This window comes from Orbicella franksi, chromosome 10 (genome assembly GCF_964199315.1).
Source record: "Orbicella franksi chromosome 10, jaOrbFran1.1, whole genome shotgun sequence".
Classification (NCBI taxonomy): Eukaryota; Metazoa; Cnidaria; class Anthozoa; order Scleractinia; family Merulinidae; genus Orbicella; species Orbicella franksi.
In genome coordinates, this window is record NC_138154.1 from 26,822,447 (window position 1) to 26,844,792 (window position 22,346).

Sequence of the window (22,346 nt, forward strand, 5' to 3'; positions counted from 1 at the left end):
TTGAAGCAAATAAATAATCTCAGATCTCGGACAGGGAAACCAAATGATTATCGTTACGCCATCGTTTTCGAAAAGCTCTAGCCTGCAGAGCAGGCGAGATTTTTTCGAGCGAGCGCTCACATCGTAAAAAGTGTAGCCGCCATCTTGAATTTTTCATGCAGTGGAAGACTGGAGAGAGAAAGAAAGTTTTACCAAGGGGGTGAATGATAGGCAAGAGGAAGGATAGGGGAGGGGTGGAGCGAAGAAAATCTCGCGTCCTCTCATTTTTCCCCTCCCCCATCCCCCACCGTCTAACATGGCGGTCTAACATGACGGTCGCAAGGTTGTAACGCTAACTCGCCCCAATAAGACGCCCGCACTGTAGGCTAGAAAAGCTCCGTTTTCCACAATGTTTTCCGGCCACATTAAAACGTAAAGCCGGCGTTTTCACATACCTCCGGTTTGAAGAGCGTTTTCGAAAACCTCCGTTTTCTTAACGGATTAGTGTGGACGGTAGGCCTAACCGACCGCATAATTAAAGCTGCGTTCTCTAGCTAAATGTTTTGGTTGGGTAACGATAGAATCGGTTTCAGCTTACATACTTAGTCCTATGAAAAAGTTCCTAAAGGCAAACCTGCCACGCTATACAATTATGATGGCTAGCTTCTAATAATATTTAATGTCCTTCATAGTTTGCCAAAATGAACGACGAGATGTCATGCATGTAGTTTAATTAAATCCCGAAAAAGATTTAAACTCATCACAAATAGATGAGCTTGGGAACTGGTGCCTTAAAGGTTAGCGGGGTACCAAAGCCATAAGCCGCTAGGAGGTATCCATGGCAACCCTGGAAAGCAGGAACCACCCAATGAGCGTCCGCTAACCTGCACCGTCACACTGAAAGAAATTCAGTGGAATCTACTTACCTGGAGAATACTTACCCTGACCAAGAACAAAACGGGAGGGAGGAGAGGGTGCAAGAATCCGCAATGATTCGCGAGCAACTGATCCACAACAATCAGCAGAATACACTACAACAGTATTATGCAATGAACCATAAACCCCTGAAGGCCGCCCCACAGGTCACGTACTCCCAAACGCGGAAACCGCTGGCTGCATAAGCTCATATTTAACTTACCTAAATGATATTAGCTGGATGGGCACGCTAGCTGGCTGCATTAGCTCGAGTTTAACCTTGCCTAAATGATATTTAGCCACATTTAAACTCATCACAAATAGATGAGCTTGGGAACTGGTGCCTTAAAGGTTAGCGGGGTGCCAAAGCCATAAGCCGCTAGGAGGTATCCATGGCAACCTTGGAAAGCAGGAACCACCCAGATAAAACCCTTCTCCTGGTGCTTGGAGAAAGGAGGGACCCGGGGACAGGGTGACATGGTACCTCCAATCCCCCAAACCTACCCCCAAGCAACAATCAGCTGGTATAAAGGGGCAAATGCAAAATAAACACATACCTAGGAAGCTAGCCACGGTGGACTGCAAGTCCAAAAGAAAGACCCAGGAACATCATGCTACAGCAACCAGAGATAAGCTCCAAAAAGCGTTCCAGGTAGCGCAAATGCTTTCCTCAAGCCAATTTTTTAGAGAGGGCAGCTAAGGCATCTGACGGGGTCCTAATGTAGAGCTGATAGGCATTGCTTGACCAGCGGCCCATGGACTGAATCAAATGATCCGGTACTCCATTGCGAGCAGAGACAGTAGCAGCCCCTATACGAAAGCTATGGCTCGAGAAGTTACCAGGAATCCTGGCGGAGACCATGATCTGCCGAAGCCAATCCGTCAACACAGAACGTGAGAGGGGCTGACCACTCTGGAACAAAAACAGGGGGCCTGGAGCATCACCCCTGAGCGCAAGGTAAGTCATAAGAGCATGCACTGCACACAATGGATGCCTACCAACGCCGATGTGAATGAGACAGCCCTTCCGAAATGGATCAGTCTTGGAACCTTTAATCTTAATGCGCATGCATGATGGGGCCAAAGGTGAATCCACCACAACATCCTGAACACCCAAGTGCAGAGATGAAGAGAAGCTAGACAGGTTGGGAACAGTGAACTCGGAAGCGCGTAGGAAGCCAAAATATCCCAATGAAAAAGCTGCCCAGAACATGCAATGGTCCGGGAGGTAAAGGTCCAGAGACCCCCAAATAACCAACATCAGGTCATCAGTAATGGGAAGTCGCGAAGAAGAAGGAGAACCTTGACAGCGCTTGATTCCACGCACAACCCGTTGAAGACGAAGGCAATTCATAAGTGGGTCGGGGAACCCTTGTTCAATATGAAGGGCTCTAACCCCAGACAAATACACCTTGATAGAGGAGTGCTGAATGGTTCTCGCAAGAAACGTGACAAAGAGGCAAAGTGTCCATTCGTCTGCTGGGCATGGGGACCCTGAAGGATGTAACTTGCCAAGCTGACGGCAAAAGGAAATGAACTTCGATTGTGCTGAAGCGTATGAACGGCGTGTCGAGGGGGCGAGACCTTGAGACAGAAAGGAAAAGCACTGTAGCTCTAGGGCAGAGAAGTCAAGTCCGCCAGAAGCTCCGGCGGGATCCAAGTAGGGTGAAGCTGTGCATCCGGGACCAACTGCCTGAAGTCCTGCCAACGAAAGCGAGACAAAGCATCAGCTATCTGATTGTTCACCCCAGGTACATGTTGGGCAGAAAAGGAAAAACTATGATGAGCGGCTGCAAGAAGCAGGCTGCACAGTAATCGCATCAAACAAGGCACTTTAGAAGTCCTGGAATTCAACACATGGACGACAGCATCGTTGTCTGAACGGAAAAGGACGTGCTTCTTGCACCACATGTGTCCCCAAACACGAGCAGCGATGACAACTGGAAAGAGCTCCTTATAAGCAATGGGCTGCCGTAGTTGAGAAGGAGCCCAGGAACCAGCAAACCAAAGGCCCTTGAGGTATGCTCCATAACCAATTGATCCAGCTGCATCAGAAGCCACCTCGACATCTGCCTCTGGCAATAAACCTGGGAACAGCCAAAAGTTAACACCGTGCCAATCCGACAAGAATTGGTGCCACCACAGGAGGTCCAAGTGAAATTCCCTGTTAAGGCGAACTGGGTGATCCCTTTTGCGAAAGCAGCATAACAAGTCGATCATGCGACGTAAGAAAGTTCTCCCAGGCCAGACCACTTTCGCCGCATGATGCAGATGGCCAATGAGAGATTCTAACTCCTGCCTACTGCACCATTTTCGAGAAAGCCAAGAAGTAATGAGATCTCGCAAAGCGGACAATTTCTCGGTGGGGAGACGAGTAATTTGATTAACGGAATCCAGCTCAATACCTAGGACCACGAGCACAGTTGAAGGGCCCACACACTTGCCAGGGTGAAGTGGCAAGCCCAAACGTCTGCATACTGACACTGCAATACTCAGGTTGTGCGCACACTGAGATGACTCAGGAGGGCCAGCAGTGATGAAGTCGTCGAGGTAGTGCAGCAGGTCTGGAATCTGGTAAGAATGCACGAGGATCCACTCAACCATGTCTGTTATCGCATTGAAGATGAAAGGAGCTGATCGAAGGCCAAAGGGGAGAGCCAGATCCACATAGTATTGATTACGCCACTTCATCCCCAGCAAATAACGGTCAGATGGATGAACAGGAACATTGCGGTAAGCAGCCTCGACATCGAACTTAGCCATGGGGGCCCCCTTTCCCAGTCGAGACACTAGGCGAATATTTTGATCCACAGTTATGTAGTGGAGGGTAAACTCATCTGGGTTGATCCCATCATTGACACTAGCCCCCCCTGGGGAAGACAAGTCCACAATGAGGCGCCACTTTCCTGGTTGGCCCTTCTTTGGAATAACACCAAAGCTACTGACTTGGAGGTTGGGGAAGGGGGGAGGAATCGATCGGGCCAGCCACCCTTCCCAACGACACCTCATTGGCTAAATAGTCGTCAATGACAGACTGATGCTGGTGCGCAGATGGTTTGTTTTTCTTAGCCGCCTTAAGCTTTTGGGCCGGGCAGAAGCCCAATTTGAACCCGTGACGGATTCCATCCAATACAAAATGAACCTGCTGTTGATGGGGATGGAGCCGCAACTCCCAGGCAAACTGCTCCGCCTGCAGAGGAGTGACTGCTGAAACTGGGGAGAGAGGAACTAGGGAAGGAACACAAATAGAACAGGAGTCAATAACTGGCTCCATAATATCTAACCCCAACCCAAACCCCTTAATTGATGCACATCCTGGTAAATAACAAATGCCACGAAAATAAAACTGAAGCGACTAGATTTAATTCAAGCACAAAAGGTCAAAAAATACAAGTGGTAAATATGCCCTCCTAAAACGAAAGAACAACAACATAGTGTGGTGGGAAATAACAAACATAACGCGGCAAATGACAAACAACAATCTGATAGTGTCTATTCGCACCTAAACCTACAGCTAGAAGTCCTCCACCCTAACAACAAAGTCAAAACAGTATGGGAGGGCCTAATGAAAAGTATTAAAGTCTACTACTTCAATTGCTTAGCGCCTGGACTTGCTGCTCGAGCGAGAAGGAGAAGAGTCAGCTTGCCGTTTGGGAGAAGCTCGGGACTGGCTTGGTGGCTCGCCAGGGCAAGCTCCAACGCGGTGCGGACCAAAGCAGCTGGAGCATTTGTGTGCAAAATGGCATGATGAAGAAGGAGCAACACAACGGCCTCAGTTCCACGATTTGCAAATAATGTGGGAAGACGAAGCTCCATGTGGCTCCGTGGATTCATCTGACAATTCACGGCCAGGACGGACAGAGGCCCCAGCCGCGTGGAAATTAAACAACTGGACATTTATGGCCGACCAGTCCGTCAAGTTCGTTGCGGCAGCGTGTTCGCGGAAGGCCCGATCATACGCCAACCAAACCCGACCGGCGAACTGGCGATATGTGCGGAGAATTAAAAGCTGGTATTGCAGCAAATCCCTCCACCGCTGAGGGAAGTGAGACGACAAAATGAGGCTGTACACTGAGAAAGCCTCCAGCCAAGTCGATATATCCTCAATGCGCCGTTTAGGTTTTTTAGGTGTCGAAGTTAGCACCAACCGACCGTCGAGCAGCAACTGAGGCTCGGACTCAGTCGAGACTATGTTGACCGAAAGCAGCTCGTTCAACTCTACAAACTTCCCAGCCACAATCTGGCTTATGAGCTTCGCTGGAATGGGCAAAAACCCAGGGCCAACCACGAAAGCCTGATGCAGTATAGGCGACGGGGCCGGCGAAGAAACACCGCCGAGAGCGAGCGACGTGGTCCCAATAGCGGAATTGGACGAAGAAGTTGCGAGTGCGGGTATTGGCCAGGCAAACGTAGAAACAAATGAAGGCACAACAAAATTGGGCCTACCTTGCGCCGTAGCGCTCGCAGCGACCGCCAAAACTAGCGGAAAGCCAACGCCAGAGGCTGCCAGGGCTGAGACTTGAGCATCTAGCTGGCCAGAAGATAGAGACGATGGAGGAACGCCCCCAGGCATGGCTGCCTCCGGTACACTCATGGATGAAGAAACTGGAGGCGTCAATGGCAGGTTTGAAGCTTGCTCGGCCGCGAGGGCTTGCTTGACCGCATTGACAACCGATGCCAAGAAAGTGGGAGAAGGCTGATCAGCAGGCTGAGCTTGAGACGTCGAAGGAACAACCGGCGTCTGTGAAGTTGATCGAGGGAGATTTGCATCATTGGAACGTGGTCGAGTCGTCTCAGCAACAGAAACAATGGCATCGAAGGCCGCCGCTTGACTGTTACGGGTTGACCTGGCCGTCATTATCGTATAAACAAGGATAAACAACAGCTCTTGAAAGAGAACAAAGGCAACGAAGAGGCAAGAATCCGCAATGATTCGCGAGCAAAGCAGTGCAACGGATCCGCAACAATCAGCAGAATACACTACAACAGTATTATGCAATGAACCATAAACCCCTGAAGGCCGCCCCACAGGTCACGTACTCCCAAACGCGGAAACCGCTGGCTGCATAAGCTCATATTTAACCTGCCTAAATGATATTAGCTGGATGGGCACGCTAGCTGGCTGCATTAGCTCGAGTTTAACCTTGCCTAAATGATATTTAGCCACATTAATCCGCTAAACAACTGTTTCTTTTTTCGTCCGATCAGGTACCTTTATTCGAGGGCACGGAGATCGGTTTCTTGAAGATGCTGTCCATGAAAGTCAAGCCGGTTTATTTTCTTGCCAAAGAGTATGTGGTACGAAAAGGAGATATTGGACAAGAGGTTAGGATGGTTTGATATACTTCAATACCGCAAATATAAGCTCACACATCTGCTGTTCAATTATGTTAACGCTTACCCTCGATAACGTCTCGGGTTTGCATAACTTTCAAGAAATACTCCCAATTCCCCGAGTGTTTAGATGTGGCTGTGTAAACACGGAAAAAGTACTCTATTAGTTTTATAAATATTTCTCAAGAATACGCTCGAAGCTAAAACATCACAACTGTGTTTACGTACTCTCATTTAAACACATGCACTTATCGGTCAATGAGAGCTTGCGTAGTGTCTCAGTTATTTTACAAAGAAAATTATGACTTGTTGACTACGGCGTAAAAACATGTACTAAAAGAGGCGCGGGCCCTTGCCAATAAATTTGCAACTGGAGAGGAGCAAAAGTCGCCATTAATGCCGTTTGTCCTGGGGGAGGAGCTGGTTTCCTCCACCGGAAAAGTTGAGAACCTGGACATTTTAGGCTATTTTTCGACTTGTATAGTATATTAAACTTGCCGGTGAGAGCATAAAGAGCGAGCCTCCACAGCATATTTTGGAAGAAGAGATTTATGTATCGCGGGTTCATCAGCTACGAAATTTTTGTTGTGAGCTAGTGACTATTTGTAACAACCAGTTTAAGAGATAATATTTCGATGATTTCTTTACCATCTTGAACTGAGTGAAAGAAAGCTTGATAACTGATGAGCCAAAAATGGCCGATTTATTTTCTTTGCGTTGTTTTAAATTTACTTTTTCGTTGGAAGTAGTAGTTGCTTCAGTAATAAGGCCAACAAATCTTGCAGCATATGCATCGTCGCGCCAAGCAGTACGTACGTTGGCGAAGGTGAACTCAAATCTACCGTCTAACATGTTAGTTGCCACAACTTTCACCACTTGTCGTGCAATGTTGAACAACACTTTCCAATTTGCTACAATCAATATTGCAGGAGAGGTTGAAATAAAATGTTGCCCTTCTTATTCTACCTTAAGCTTAAAATACGGGAATCATTGGCATGGACTTTAGTTTTATTCTGTGCTTTATTTATTTTGCCTAGGGTTGAAAGCTTATATTTAGGCCTTCCCACAAATTTCCACCCATATATATTTCCGGAAATTCTCAAAAAACTTTCTAAATATCACAAAAAAAGAAATCATTTTGTTTTAAAAATAAATAAACCGATTTTGAATCACTTGGGCCAAAATTTTGAAACTTTTCTTGCATTTTTAGACGGGGAAATCACTGAAATGGATGTTTCTGGGATAGAACTGAGTGTTGTTTCACGAAAATAGCAAAGAAAACACAGGGTTCAGATACAAAAAGCTCGGATTATTTCTACATATTCCTCAATTTTCTCAATATCTTAATATTTTCTAAATATCTCGGAAACTTCTAAATATCTCCCAAAATAACCGCATATTTGTGGGTAGGTCTACTTCTATAAGTATAGGCCCTATTCACCATGCCAAAGACATAAACAACTTATTAATGTAACTCAACATTTTATACGTGTAGATGTATTTTATCCACCGTGGCATTGTGGAAGTTGTTTCTGAGCACGATGAACCTATTATCTTTGACACCATGGGTGAAGGAAGATTCTTTGGAGAGATCAGCGTTGTATTCAGTTGCCCCAGAACAGCATCGATCAGGTTAGAACCAATAGATCTTAAGGTTGAAGTTAATCACAGAAGCATACGTTTTAAAATCCACCTAGTTATTACAAGCGATAGATCGATTTGTAGTAACAATAAAATAAAGAAAGGTTTATCAGGTTCCCCGAGAGAACAACCGATCTTGTTAAAGAAAACTTTCATCTCCCTTGAAGAAGATGGTGAGAGAACAACATAAAGTGTAATTTCTGAAGATTGAGGGACGAATATAGTCAGTTAGCCGAGGGGAGGAGTTCTTCCAGAAAAGTTGGGTGGGGATGTGCGGCCCACTTCCCAAAACCCTTACCCTATTTATGACCAAAATCTGCGTTTTTTGCTACCCTATTTATGACCTGTCCAAAATTTCGATAGCCTATTTATGACCGTTGGGGCTGACACAGTTGCCCCAAACATAAGTCATGAAGGGCTTTTGTTGACGGTTTTATCGATGAAGATGAAAAGGTAGCTTCTTCTAAGAAACATACCCAAATCAAGACTAGAGTGCTAAAACCATACCCTATTCATAACCAAAATGACCAAAATCGATACCCTACATGACCAAAACGACTGAAAAACTCCACCCTTTGGGGCCGCACATACCTATATAGCCCATATAAAGGAGTAACCCTCCTCACCGGGGTCAGTCATAATTATTTGACGGCACGATGGAGAGGCTGGCGGGGTGTCGTGGGACGTTTAGGGACTACGGGCTTTTGGCGGGAGATTTAAGTCATTCTAGGTCGGTTAGACACACGTGCTGTTAGAACAAAAGCGTTAAAGCTTTTCTTTTAGCAACTTGTATGAATAATTGTAAAATGTTCTAGCTTGTTGATTTTGAATCCTCTCGTGCCGCTGCATTAGATGAGGAATACTCTTCCACATATTTTTTGGCCACATCCAAAGGGTGGGTTGTCAGTGGTTTTTCGTATCTGGCATCACACAGGCTCTAACAGTTTGATTTTGTATCTTTTCCTAGCTGCCCATTCACATGCACCAACAATATGCTGAGCTTAGCTCAAAAAAACTGCTCGTTGCATATTTTAGTCAGTCTTTTGTTCCGCAGTTCAATGAGTATGATTCAGTTCCCAGGATGTTATTATCAGAAACCTCAAAAAGGCGTTAATTGTACCAACGAGAAAATAGTAAATTGCTTCATTGTAGAACTTTTGAACATCTTTTCATAGCTTTCGCGCCTTTTTTTCTTTGATGTCGTAACACTTCTTTATGACTCCTATTTTTCCAGGGCACAAACAAATTCTGATGTCTTTGTGTTAACCAAAAAAGACCTGGACGAAGTACTCACTCACTATCCTCAAATCCGCAAGAAAATCCTTGAAACAGCTGAGGAGAGACAAAGAATGGTGGCTGAACGCGCTAAGGCTTTTGCCAAGAAGAAAGAAGAGGATAAGAAACGAGAGGAGGAAAACAAACTCAAGGTATTTTTATGATAACTGTAGAAATTATCGCGCGCTCATTGGCTAATCTTCAATGTCAATAATCGGACAGACACATGAATTTATACAAAGCTCCTGGTGACTAGTAAAGAGTTAGACTGTCAAACTTGAAAACTTCAGTCTCGGAATAGGAAATAATCGGAAGATTAAATTCAGTAAAGTCAATAGCCTACACTGATCTCCGTAGAGCGATGACCATAATGTTACGAATTAACCGGCCTGGTAAATGTTTTTGATGTGACGACGAAACCCCTCAAAGAGCTTATACAGTTCGTTCAAACTGTTTGCGGTCCTCACCCGCAAACCTGATCTCGCCCAATTCCAGTTAAAAAATTGTAAGCGTGCAGCGTGTAGCTATCGAGTTATGGATGCACGTGAGAGGTTGCTAAGCACGAAAGAAGCATAACACGTTTTCCTCCCCTCTAACTTCTTGAGGTGCACTTCAATACACTGTGTTCAGTTATAAAGAAAAAATAGTACAGATAGCGCGGGCATTGGGTAAATAGAATGATTGCTGTATTAAGGTGGCTGAACACAGTTTTTGATACCTGTGTTTCATTCACCTTTTTCTCTAAAACCCTTGGTCCTTTGGTCGTCAAAAATGGCAACAATCAAGTTAACAACTCAAATTTTGGTTTTTTGGTAGTTAAGCTGACGTACACACCTTATTCCAAAATGGGCGCAATTTTAGTATTCTTTTGTTTACTTGCAAATTAGCCCTTGTTGCCTCGTTTAAGGGAAAATATTCTTTTGAATTTCGAGTTTAAGAACGAGGCAACAAGGGTTAATTTCCAAGTAAACAAAAAAATGCTTAAATGGCGGCCATTTTGGACTAAGGTGTATCTGCTGTTGCCATGGCAACATGAATAAATATAAACAACAGGCCTTTAAAATCGGTTTAGTTTAATTGCAGAAAATCTAGTCATTAGATTTTATAATTTGCATGCAACAAGCTTGTAACGATGCTCGCAAGTTAACACTATTTTGATAGCAATTCAACTTTAGTTATCCCTTGTTGAAGTTTCACTGGAATATCTAGAATTTCCTTTGTTAAAGTTCAATTTTTAATACTCCAGTTATTTATTTAGTTAAGTATTTTCGTGCCACATTTCATGAAATTCTAATGAGCGGTTCTTACGCTGACGACACTCAAATCTTTTACGCTGACAATGAACTCTCCCACGTTGAAGAAACAATCAACAATGATCTTATCAGTGCTGATATATGGTTTGCGCGAAATGGTATGAAGAGGAACAGTTCAAAATACAAGGCGATGGTGTTGAGAAAAAATAAAGGAACTGATGATCCAGTTTTCAAGTGCGAAGAGTCACAACTTCCCATATCCAACACAATGGAACTTCTTGGCGTGACAATTGATGAGAAATCAAATTTTGAAAAGCACATCCCTAAAATATGCAGAAAAGTCAGTCAACAGATCGCTGTATTAAAAAGGATGCAGAAACTGTTGCCTTTTGAGACTAGAAGGGATCTTTACAAAGCTTTTATTCTACCACACTTTAATTACTGCTCCGAAACGTGGCACTTGTGTAATAAGAAGTCAGCTGACAAGTTAGAGATGGTGAACAAACGAGCGCTCCGTTTTGTTTCTAAAGATAAGTCCTAGCCTTATGAGGAACTTTGTAAGCGTATCGGTCTCTCAAGTCTTCGTGAACAGCGATTAGCGAAAATATTGTCCACTGTTTTCAAGATACTGGCCAGCAATGCAAGACCAGCAAGTTTACGTGATCTTATAACAGTAAGGTGCTCGACTTATAACTTTAGGGGCACCACAATACTGGACCTTCCAAAAGTACAATCAACAACTTTCGGCTTACGATCATGGAGATACGCTGCATCGAAATTGTGGAACGCTATACCGGACGAATCTCGAAAAATACAAACGTACACTACTTTTAAAAACAACTTAAAGACATTAGTTCTCACGGGACTCTGAGCGCGAAGTGGATCTATCCTTAATCAATTTTTACTGCTTTTAATGTTCATATTTTCATATATATTTTACTTGTGACTACATTGTTAATTCTTATATTTTGATATTAGCTAGTTCTTAATCTTAATTTATTTAAATTTATATACCTTCAAAAGGCTCTTATAATTTCTTTTTTCTGTTTATTTTTTCGTGGCGTACCTGTAAACTAGCTTTTTTAGCTAAGCGTACCGACCACGTTAAATATATTGATTGATTGCATTCAGTCGCAATTTTTTGGTTTACTACGCATGCGCTGCATTTAGCTGGGTTCTTTGGGGGTTCTTTCGATAACAACGAAAACTCTGAGAATTGCTGGGTTCTCTGCATCGTTACCTTTTCTAACATACCTTTGTAATAAAAGACTAAAACCATCAACACACTGCGTCCAATTACGAAGAAAAATAGTTATATATTCTCACCAGGACCATCCGCAAACAAAGCCTTAGACTAGATAAGATATGGGAGACTCAGCCCAAGGCGGTCAGGAGCGGGGAGCTCCTGGAAGAGTGCTGGTTCATCGCTGCGGGGAGGTGGGTGGGACGCGAAAAGAAGTATTCGTATTCGTAAAAAAGACTGGACGAGCTATCGTGACAAGGGTGGCCTTATGTAAGAGTCCCACCATTGGGACACGTGATCAATTGCCACGGACTGCACGCAGTATGCTAGGGTTACGAAATCAGCGTTCTAAGGCTATTTTGTGCGGTGTCCCTAGAGAGAATAGCACGGCTAGTGCGGGCATTGAGCAAATAAAGTAATCGCTGTATCAACGGCATATTTGTTGTTTTTTAATCCTTGTGTGCGCGCTGAATCGCATGAGCAAGAGAGCGCGCGAAAACTGTGTTCGGACGTTCGCGCTAATTGTTTCTGCGCATCCTTACTGCGCATGCAAAATTCACACGCCACGTCATGCATGAGCGCGCGCGGTAAGTAATAAAATTAACGATGATAGGGCAGAGGCCATTGCTATAGCTTTGCCTGGATTTAACGATCTTGGATGTTCGGTTACCCCTAATTTTCTTTCTAGAAACAGATTTTATTTAAAATTGTCTCCACATGGTCGAAAAATCAACAAGAAATCAATGTGGGAAGTTAAAAAAAGATTCAAGATTTCTGTCCATTTCTGTCCACGGATCCTGCCATCTTGCAGCTACAAGGAGCGTGAAAGTATGGTCGCTAAATGCGAACTTGTTATTTAAGGAACCTGACATAACGAACTCATCATCCTACATTGGTAAAAGTCTCACAAAAAATCAATGTTGGAAAATTTTCGAGCGAACGTCCTTAGTACAGGTTTCACTTTATGTCGCTTGAAAGGAACTGCCCTTGGTTTAAAAAGGTAACAATGTAGAAATTTTGGAATATTACATCAAACCATACCACTTCGAATTAAATTTGACTGTTTTGAAAATCTGTTATCTCTTTTGCAGGAACAAGAAGAGGGAAGCGACCAAAACAAAGCCACTTTTGAAATTGAAGAAATTGCTGAGCCCACGCCGACTGCTGGACAGCGTATCTGCGCCAGCTTAAAGTCGCTTAAAGCCTATTTGGCCGATCTGTTTGTCAACTTCGTGATCTTACCCAACAGCAAACTGATGCTCATCAAGTACATCAACTGCTTTTTTGTGTTTGCTACTACCCTCACTATAACGTACATGGTAAGTCAACGATCGTACGCTTAGGCTCGATTACCAACCGCTGTTCGAGAAAGGAGCGCGCGCTCCTCCCCTGAACTCTCTCTCAGGGAGGAACGTAGATCGAACTCGTATGAGCGGCGGAAATCGAGCCAGAATAGCGCTTACGAACAACTTGGTTTCGAAGCGTGGAACTGAAAAAAAAAACTGAGAAAAGCTGGCAGATAGATAGAGAGAAAACAGATTCAGGTGAATCGTTAAATACAGTACAATGGGTTTCGAAAGGTCGACAATCAAATGCATGACCAACGGCTATTAAAGTCTTGAAGACTCTCCACCACGGACTGGACAGGATCCTTGATCGCCGGCTTTGTATTTTAAGACCATTGCGCTAGGGTAATTAAGAGTCTCTCAAATATGAATGGACAAATATCCCACAACAATCATCCAATGTGTGGAGGCGCGGTGACCTCGTACGTAGTAAGTGCGCTCTGCTCCGAATCGAGTGGTCCGGATTCGTGTCCTGGTCGGGGGCTTGATTGTGTTGTATTCTTGGGCAAGACACTTTACTGTCACATTTCCTATCTCCACCCCGGTGTATTAATTTGCATCGGCGAACTTAATCCTGGAGGGAACAGTGCGATGGACTAGCATTCCATCCAGAGGGAAGTAGAAATACTCCTAGTCGCTTTATGCTACTGAAACCGCGGATAAGCGCCGGGCTTATGGGCCACTTGACTTGTATACAGGTTCTACCTTTTTAAAGCACCCAGTGTCTACTACAATACAGAAACATTGCTTGTGACCGTCACAAATTAACCCATAAAGAGCATTTTCGCATATTGCACTGTGGAATGCCCTACCTGATCAGATCTGATCAACTAAGCGCATGCAGCTCGCTCATACATACATACATACAAACATAAGCTTTATTTAAGGTCATTCCTCACATTTGCCTTGCGCATCCTTACTGCGCATAATTTATGGCGTCATTAGCGCGCGCTTGTGCACGCGCATATTGAAAACATGACGGATTTGCCTTGATATTGAGCTCTGTCAGTTGAAAAATGGCTCTAGCTCACCAACGAGCATGGGCACCCCAATTTTTTTTCCAGTCGTTGTAATCAACTAATCATAAGCTTTGCGTGAGAAAAGACTGATCTAATTTCTATTGCTGAAAATTGAATAAATAAGACAAATAGCAAATACACTGTGGTCTTTTCTATTTTGCAGTCGGTAACCACGTCAAGAAATATGGTTCAAATTTTTAATCAAGGATTTAGCTTTCTGTCTGAATCAAACTTAAACGTTTATTTGTGGTCCAAAACAATGTATTGACTGTAGTTTAATGCGCGTTCTTATGAATCCGGGCTTACAAAGATGGTAAAATTACTGGGAATGCGTTCTTATTATAAGCATTAAATAATGCAAAAATGGGGCATTTTCAATACCTCCCTGCTCCTTAATGAACATGGGCACCCCCCTTTTTTATTTCAAAATTGAAGTTATCATATGACAAATATTCAGTGGACAAAGTTTGAACAAAAATCTATTGTCACTTTTATTTCAGAGGAATTACCTTAAGCTCGAATTTCAGAGTAGCTTGACAAGCTAATATTTCCTAGAACAAAATATTTGATAACGAAAAATTAAAATAGAAATTGCTATTTACATATTTACAATTGACTTATATTAACTAATTATAAAATTGTCATTTACATGTTTCATGAATTGGCTTTACTGATGCGCTTTTTGAAGTCTGAGAAGTTACATAACCTTATAAAATTGGGTAGAGAATTCCATTCTTTTGTTGCCAGATAAGTAAAGGAGTGGAGACCAAAAGTTGTAGTTTTAGGTTTGGGCATTTCCAGTATATAGTTTCCACGCATGTTGTATGAAGTAGACCGGAACGAGAACATGTTTCTCATATAGGCCGGATAGCTAGTGAAAAATAAACTTTTGCTTACTTCATTTAAGTCAAAAGTCAAGGCGCATCTTTTTAAACGTATCTATAAACTGTAATTACCATTATATTTAGTCATTTTAGTTTTACAAGTATATCTTTTTGATTTGCAAATTTGCTATCTCAATTTATATTTCGCTCTACACGCATTTGTATCGAGCACTCCTACGATTGTGTGAAACCACCTCTATATTTCTTTGTTTACCTATTTGATTTATATATTTTGTAAAGCGGTGCTGGATTTGTACAAGCAGCGCTATATAAGACTAAATTAATTGCCATTATTATCTGTTATAAACTGCTAATTACTTCTGCCACTACCTTTTTTCAGGCTGCTTTCCAAGATCACCCATGGTATCTATTTGCATTCAACTATTTTTGTGAATTTTCATTTTACCTTGAGGTGGGTGCTAATAACATGCCGTAGTAAATAAAAACAAGAAACATAACCCGCCAAAACTTCCACTTCTACTATTATTATCATAAGTTATATCGCTGAACCTCTGTGGATAATAGGCCATTTCATAGTTACCTTGTGCCTCTGTTTCAAAACGATTCCAAGTGCAAAACCTTTCATATGAAAATGAGTTTGATTGGCATCAAAATGAAACTCATTTTCACGTGAATGGTTTTACGCGAAGACTTGATTTGACACAGTGGCAAAAGGCAACCCGGAAATTGCCTATTGCAGTGCATGACACGAGCCAAGATATCTTCCAGCTGATTATTTTTTCCTGTTCGAGAGGCACGGAGACTGGATTAATTTAACAAATGGTCAAGTTCGCGATACCAGGCATTTTCGGTGGTGCATTTGGCTTTATCGTGAGATCAGTGAACGCGGGGGAGGGAGGGAATCCCACGTAAAAAGGACGGGGGTGCTCGACGGAAATTACCATGATACGAAACCATAAGAGGTACAAAGGTCCTGTTTTGGGGGCGTGGCTTGAAAATTTTTCACCCTAAAGAGGTATCCAATTCCAAAACAACATCTCGTCTCCCATCATATTTTGTTTTTCGCTCAATACCCTAAAGGGTACCGCGAAAACTCCCACTGGGGACCTTTCGAGGCTGAACACGCTAAAACGTACCAAAACCGCTTTATCAACCACGAAAAGGTACAACGAGCACCCCTTCCCTTCTTATATGAGAGTCCCCCCCGGGGTAGTGAATTATGTTAGTTCCTGGAAAAGATTGTCACTAAATTAAGACATTAATTAATTGATTAACAATCGCTGTGAGGTCTTGTGTGATGAAATTACTAGATAATTGTTTGATTTTCAACAGATATATCTCAACTTCCACATGGCGTACACAAATCACATTGGTGAAACCATCTGTGAAGGCCACAGATTACTGATCCACTACGCTAAAGGAAAGTTTCCACTCGATCTGCTGGCTTCCTTTCCCATCGATCTCTTCGCTCTAGCGGCGCCGGCGGACAGACAGCTCTTTGTGTTGTCGTATTTGAGGCTGTTGCACCTACTACGCCTTGTTCGTATGCAGCAATTTTTCGTCGAGTTGGCAAAGGGGCTGAATATCGAGTAAGCATCAAATCTGAACGTATTAAACGTCAGTTACACTTCTACGAGTGTTCCTTTAAGAAGGAATTCCTGACTAAGTCGAGCTCCTTGTATTTCATATCCGACATAGTTTGATACATCGATTGCGGATCTATTTACACATCAATGTAAGCAGTATGATGAACAAAAAATACATTACGAAAATGGCTATTGAACGCCGATTTTTAATCCATGTTACAAGAGACAACTTTTGACGCAACCTTGTTGCGGCAATGGTCGGCAACGGTATGTTACTGAAGACGATTTTTAACGTTACATTCTAAACTCAGGCAACAATGTTACAGGTTTTTGGATCACTTTCAAAACCCTGCAATTAATATGTTGTCGCAAACAAATGTTACGTTAAAAGTCGGCGTTGAAAATCGGCTTTTGCAACTTCACGTTTACTTTTCTATATTTTGGGTCCGTTTTTAATAAAACAATTATTCCAGCCCAAAAGATTAAGAATAAGAGAAGGTGGCTCCATAGGGTAATCATTTATAGCGTTGCGCGCGCAAGTGTTATGTTTTGAATGCTGTTTTTGCATTCGCTTTCACACCCAGTCCTTTCAAACTTATTAGTATATGTAATAGGACTACATGCTGTTCAATTTGGAAATAATTGGATGAGAAAAATTCCGAGGACTGCCAAATTGGACGAGGCCGTAGGCCAAAAACAGATGAACATGGCGAACTTACCTACTCGTAGTATGCTGTAACTCTTGCCGTTGTATTTTAGACGGCGGTCTAAGGAGCCTTGCATAACAACAAGGCTATCTGGCTCGTGTTCATCTCCATTTTGCTGTCTTAACTCTACATAAAATTGGCAAAGAACGTGGTCAAGCTCGTCTTCGGGAATATCTCCTCAACCTTTCTCACTCCGCTTCGCTCAGCACGCCTCAGGTCAAGCACTTTAACCCAGGTTTTTGTGCTTTGAGCGTTCTAGTTGTGATTTTTCTCCCTCATCTCGATTAAATCAGTACCATCTATCTCTGCAAACCTAGCTGAAGATTCCAATTGAAAGTTTGAGACGTCAAAAAGGTGGAGAGAAAAGTCGGGAAATTCCGCCATTATCAAAATATATTAAAACTGAGCGAGCTACCATCGCTGGCTGACGTTTGATGGCAGTGATAATAGCTCCAACCTGATTGGCCAATACTCGGTTCGTTTATTTATCTTGACATTTGATTGGTTGATGGAAGGTATCCAGATTTTTCTCAGATTGGACAGTTTGTTCAAAGCTAAACTAAACGTTCGAGCAAAAACTATCCAATTTCTTTTAAATTTGGACAGTTGGCAAAAATTAATAAAAATAGACCTGTTGGCAATATTGGATTTTGATGCAGCTATATAATTACATGTAATAACGAATGATTAAATAGTGTTTTGCTATCATCTCTGTTAAAATTTTGGGCTTTGGTCTTGAATTATAAATGCCCAAACAAATGTGTTTTTTACTGTTTGTGTGGCGTTATTTGTGATTTTCTTGAATTTTCTTGAAATCTTCCAAAATTTTTACAACACATCGCTTCCAGCGGGATACGAATTTTAAACACGAAAAAAGGAGGGTTTGTAGAGGCCGTTTTTTCGTTTGTTTTCAAATTTATGTCTTTTACCGCTGCAAAAAATCTGGTCATATAAATTCCCCTGAAAAACGAGCTCCGACTGAAATAAAATATCTACTGCCAATCTGCCAAAGTTTACGGAATTTCACTGAAGGAAACGCGAGAAAATTCACTGTCAGTTTTGCTTTTTGTGCTCATGTTGACGTCAGAAAATATCCAAACACACTAACGTTTTCCTTCGAACGCGCGCAAATTACTTGAGCTTTCGTCCTCAGCGCGCGTGGGATCGTAAAACTATAGGGAGTCACCTAAGTTATTTTTAGACATTGTACCCAGTTCTTCCGCGGATGTTACTCCCGCGTTGCGTGGATGTTTTCGTGGTGGATCTGATGGTCGAAAGTGCAGGCAGACGCTCGCTGCCCAAGTAGCAAAAGCAGTTTTTGTTTTGTAAACAACGGCAAAGAAATGAAGAAAGAGTTATAACGCACGCTTACACAGCCATTGTACTCGTTGCCGTTGCCGTTAAAGTTTGCTCAATTAAATTCCCTGAGACCGAATAAACGGCAAAATAATGAACAGCCAAACGAACACAAAATAAATGAAAGCCCAGCTGAAAAAAAAGCGGTTGATAGAGCAAAAATTTAAACATTCCTGGTATGAAACGAAACCAAAACATATAAACTTACGTTCCCGCCATTTCGTCTCAGGTAGTTTCGAGAAAAACGCATCACGCGAGTAACATTCTCGGAAGAACTGGGTACCATGTTTAAAAACAACTTAAGAGGGTTACCTTGGATAGAAGGCCTATATGGGGAACCTTGATAATCTCTTGTCGCACCTCGTTGGCTACAATCACCTCATATCAAACAAGCGCGAGTTGAATAATTGTTGAATAATAAACCAATTGCGATCCAACTCTGAATTCATAACTTGTTTTCTCGTGCTTGTTTTCAGTGTATCTAAAGTACGCATGAGCAAGTTCATCTTCCAGCTGATCATATGTATTCACGTGTTTGCCTGTTCTTGGTACTGCGTTGCATGCCCATTGAATGAATGTTCTCCTGATCGCAACTGGATCGAACATCAAGGTAGGTATTCCTGTGGTGGCAGATGCCCACAACAAATCTGTAAATACGTTTTGAAACCAAAAATACATTGTTTAAACAGTAATTTGTTAACAGCCAGTCCTTCTTCAGGAGTTTAGTACTAAAAACTGCTGATAAAGAGCCGTTTTCAAGAGTGTCAAAAGAAATTCACTTTGCTTTGCTTTTGCATTACTACGTCACGTGAGCGCCATTTTGTCATCCAATCAGAAGTACTATGAAAAACAAAACCAGTCGTGACTCACGTCGCGTCAGCTACCTCTGCGTGCTCTGTGATTGGTTTGGTTTCAATACACTCGATTGAAATCCGCTTTATCGGCTGAAAATAACATTAGATCAAACATCCAAACTCGTCAAAAACGCGGGGCAAGAATAATAAATAATCCAATCTCTGGCCCTGCAGGGCATATATTTAGACTGCTGAGTCCTCCCAAATGTATTCCCACAGTACAACCTTAGATTTTAACTTTTTTTTGGAAGTCAACTGGCGTTTATACCTTTACCCCACCAATTGGTCACTTCCAGTAGTGAGCCACTTTTTGATTCTTGTTTCCTAAATGAAGCGTGAAGGCTACGTGTAAATTTTGAGAAATATTTCATTTCAGAACTCTTAAACTCGCCTCCCTTGCCACGTTACTGTACCGCAGTTTACTGGGTTTTAGCTACCATGACTTCGACGGGCTATGGAGACATTCATGGTGACAACTTCCAGGAAATGGGTAGGCTCACTAACACAGCTGATCAATTTTAAACTTAAAAAAGGCTGGCTACTTGATTTTCCGCGCCGAAGATCCCAGCTATAAACCAATCAGGAGCCTTGTCTACTGTCCGGATATCTTGCAATTCAGCTCGGATATCGCCGAATTTTCGCCAAATTTGAGTATGCTAAAAACCTAATCATACCTTTTTGGTTATCAGGCGCTCGTCGGCATCTCACGGGTATTATTGCCCAACCCAGACGAACTAAGCGCCAACGAAGCGTACCGAAGCGTACCAAGAAGGTATGATGAGGTACAACTTTATGCCAGCAAAGACAAAGAATTCCCTTGTATTTTTATGTAGTGAAGATTCTAAAAGAGCGTTTTCATTCACGTGGCTAGTAGTCATGCAAATTTATTGTTACAAAAGGAAATATTTACACAAAAAAAAGAGTACAAGTCCCACAGGATTGCTTTGGGACAACAACAAGGCCGCTGTTTCATTGTTTTGGAGCACTAATATAGCTGCCGTGACGTCATGTGAAAACGCTCTGTAGGTTAAACTCTGATTCTCTCCTCTTTGTACAGCCCTAGCAAGTTTTGTTATGGTGTTTGGAAAACTTTTCTTTGGTTTTGTCCTCGGTAACATCGCTTCTACCTTGGCCAATGCTGAGATCAGACGAGTTAAGTACGAGCAGAAGCTTGGAGCCATTCAGGTTTGTTACGTTAGTTAGTCCAGGGTCTCTTCACGCTTTTCCATTTTTCCTTTCTAGTTAGTGGTTAATCACAACCGCTGTTTGTTATATTTCAGGCGCATATGTTAGATCAAAACATTCCAGGGACTCTACAAAATCGGGTGATGAACTTCTACGAATTTATCTGGAATAAAAATAAGTGAGTAAACTTGAGTAGTATTATCGTCTTCTGAGACACCAACAACTAACGTTATAGATCTCAGTTTGGGTCGAATACTCAGTCACTGTTCTGGTCACGACTTTTAGTTCGGGTGATGTAGCAGCTGTCGTAAGGTCTGACATGAATAACTTGCTACCCTTTGAGAGAACAATAGAACAAACAACAGAAACAATGCCCCTAGCCCTAAAACAATAACAGCTGCTAACAATGAAGAGAATTACAAGCTTACGAGAGCTGCTACAATTTTGTTTAGTTTACGCTGACTCGATTGACCTCGATGGCATTTTTTTATGCGACTTTGATTGTAGACGGGCAACATATGTTTTTTTGTTGTTTTCGCAAATCTTGTAAGTTTCATTCAGTTTCTATGTCAAAAAAAGTTTCAATTACAGTTCAGAGGAATGGTACAAACCCAGGTAGGAAGACGAAGGCTGGGAAATGAAAGAAAAGCCTTTATTTTATCCCCAGGAGGGGGGGGGGGTACGCGGCCCGCTTCCCATTACCCTTACCCTATTAAAGACCAAAATCTGTGATTTTCGCTGCTCTATTTATGACCTGACTAAAAATTCGATACCCTCTATAAGACTTGACCCCTCTTCTTCAGACCTGCCTTATCAGATTAGTTCCCTGGTTCATACCTATGTTAAAGGTTTGTGAAGGGCTTTTGTTCATTGTGTTATGGATGATTGTGAAAAAGTAGCTTCTGCTATAACATGTACTTAATTCGAGACTAGAGTGCAAAAACCATATGCTATTTGAGACCAAAATGGTCAAAATCGATACCCTTTTTCTGGCGAAAACGGCTGAAAACCATATCATTTGGTGTCACACATACATGTGTAACCCATGCCGAAGGGATTTTATCCAATGTATATCATTAAACCTACCTGTCCCCTTCGTTGGATACTTTGACTTCATCAACAGAGGAGAATGTTGTCTGGATTCAAACCCTTCTCTCAGGCTCATGCCCAGCCAGGTCTTAACAGTATAAAGTACACGGTTAGTTTGTTTTCAATCCCCCGTTGGAAAAAGATGGCGGCTGTATATTTTACCACAATACCTTGCGAACTTTAAACAACCCATTAGGCGCAAGGAAAACCATATTTTTGTAATATTTGTGCGTGCTAGGTTGGAAGATGTTAGAATTGCTCTGAACGATTTTATGGGCGTTGTTAAAGACCTCGTGCGCTAAGAGTTATGGATAAAATGTACCAGTCGCCATCTTTTTTCCTACGGAGGATTGAGCAAAAGATGTGTTTGCACTGAGATACAGTGTATGGATAGCCTGGTACTTGCTTCTAACTTTGGGTGTACATAATACGATACCATATGGACCTTCTACTCAACTCGGCTAACCCTGATCAATTCGATTCTCTAGTGTTGCTCCAGTCAAAGACTCATAACAACGCCCAACTGTTTTGATTTTGTTTTAGGGGCATTGAGCATAGCACTTTGTTTTATGACATGCCACTCTGTATGAATGGCGAACTCTGTCTGGGAATGATTAAAGACATCCTCTATGCGGTAAACTCTTTCGCTATTATTACATTTCGAATTGCTCATTTCATTCGTCTGCAAATTGTCCACCCCCTGGTGGCCCGGTGGCCTC

General features: G+C 42.4%; 1 protein-coding gene and 2 pseudogenes across 2 annotated transcripts in view; 1 reads left to right on the plus strand and 2 right to left on the minus strand.

Annotated features, from left to right (window-relative positions):
• LOC145501893 (uncharacterized) overlaps nt 1-22,346 on the plus strand; it is a 41,774-nt gene that overhangs the window by 15,810 nt on the left and 3,618 nt on the right. The window contains exons 19-29 of the mRNA XM_081481287.1: nt 6,103-6,219; nt 7,724-7,860; nt 9,104-9,296; nt 12,732-12,959; nt 15,230-15,301; nt 16,183-16,439; nt 18,976-19,109; nt 19,730-19,843; nt 20,411-20,538; nt 20,634-20,716; nt 22,171-22,261. Coding sequence (XP_081337413.1) covers nt 6,103-6,219; nt 7,724-7,860; nt 9,104-9,296; nt 12,732-12,959; nt 15,230-15,301; nt 16,183-16,439; nt 18,976-19,109; nt 19,730-19,843; nt 20,411-20,538; nt 20,634-20,716; nt 22,171-22,261 — 1,554 coding nt within the window. The remainder of the gene's footprint in view (nt 1-6,102; nt 6,220-7,723; nt 7,861-9,103; nt 9,297-12,731; nt 12,960-15,229; nt 15,302-16,182; nt 16,440-18,975; nt 19,110-19,729; nt 19,844-20,410; nt 20,539-20,633; nt 20,717-22,170; nt 22,262-22,346) is intronic.
• LOC145501896 (uncharacterized) lies at nt 1,437-3,903 on the minus strand (annotated as a pseudogene).
• On the minus strand, nt 4,493-6,064 carry LOC145500146 (uncharacterized; annotated as a pseudogene). The gene is made up of 2 exons (XR_014051023.1): nt 6,038-6,064; nt 4,493-5,977 (listed from the first exon to the last, which is right to left on the minus strand). The product of XR_014051023.1 is annotated as an uncharacterized LOC145500146 (transcript).